The following is a 720-nucleotide window of genomic DNA, read 5'->3' as shown; positions in this document are numbered from 1 at the left end:
TTGTCAAGTTCATGTTTTCTGATGTTTCAGACCTTTTGATTCTGGTACTAGTCATATGGCAGCTGTTGGGAACTTCTAAATCTCATTTGTATTGTACTTGGGGAAGGTTCCATGACTGTGCTGGCTTCACTAGGCTTCGAAACTGATACGCAAAAGTAATGAGATATATTGATATACAATCATCTCCTTCGGAGGACAGGAAGGATGCCTTTGTACCCCTCTTGACACATTACCCTGATGCCTCTGTACCCCCTGATTCATCCGTGGTGGATACGGGTGAATAAGCATCACTTTGTCATTCACTCTGGCCTCTCCAGGCCCTTGTCCATCTCTGAGTATATCCATCCATCTGAGTATATTCATCTGTGAGTATATTGTCCATCTCTGTGCCTGGTATAGAAATTGTACTGTGAGAAACACTGTGTATACTTGTCGTTTATCTGAAGCAGATGCCAGGTAGAGGCAAAGGTGAGTGAGAGAGATGAGATAAATCTCTCTCTCTCTCTCTCTCTCTCTCTCTCTCTCTCTCTCTCTCTCTCTCTCTCTCTCTCTCTCTCTCTCTCTCTCTCTCTCTCTCTCTCTCTCTCATCTTCATCCTACTCATTTCTTTCATTTTCTCTTCTTATTTCCATTTTTTTACGCTTTTACGTATCTGTTTACATTCCCATATTTCTCATCCCTTCCCCATTTCCTTAACTTCTTCCCTATTTCCCCAGTCTC

The 720-nt window shown here is 42.5% G+C and overlaps 1 protein-coding gene across 1 annotated transcript in view; it reads right to left on the bottom strand.

Moving 5' to 3' along the window:
- Positions 1-345, bottom strand: part of LOC138373353 (uncharacterized transmembrane protein DDB_G0289901-like) — a 7,177-nt gene extending 6,832 nt beyond the window's left edge. The window contains exon 1 of the mRNA XM_069339550.1: positions 234-345. Coding sequence (XP_069195651.1) covers positions 234-345 — 112 coding nt within the window. The remainder of the gene's footprint in view (positions 1-233) is intronic.
- Positions 346-720: the final 375 nt, after the last annotated feature.

This window comes from Procambarus clarkii, chromosome 42, assembly GCF_040958095.1.
Source record: "Procambarus clarkii isolate CNS0578487 chromosome 42, FALCON_Pclarkii_2.0, whole genome shotgun sequence".
In the NCBI taxonomy this organism is placed as follows: Eukaryota; Metazoa; Arthropoda; class Malacostraca; order Decapoda; family Cambaridae; genus Procambarus; species Procambarus clarkii.
Note: the sequence above shows the minus strand (reverse complement) of the source record. Positions and strands in the feature narration are given on the sequence as shown.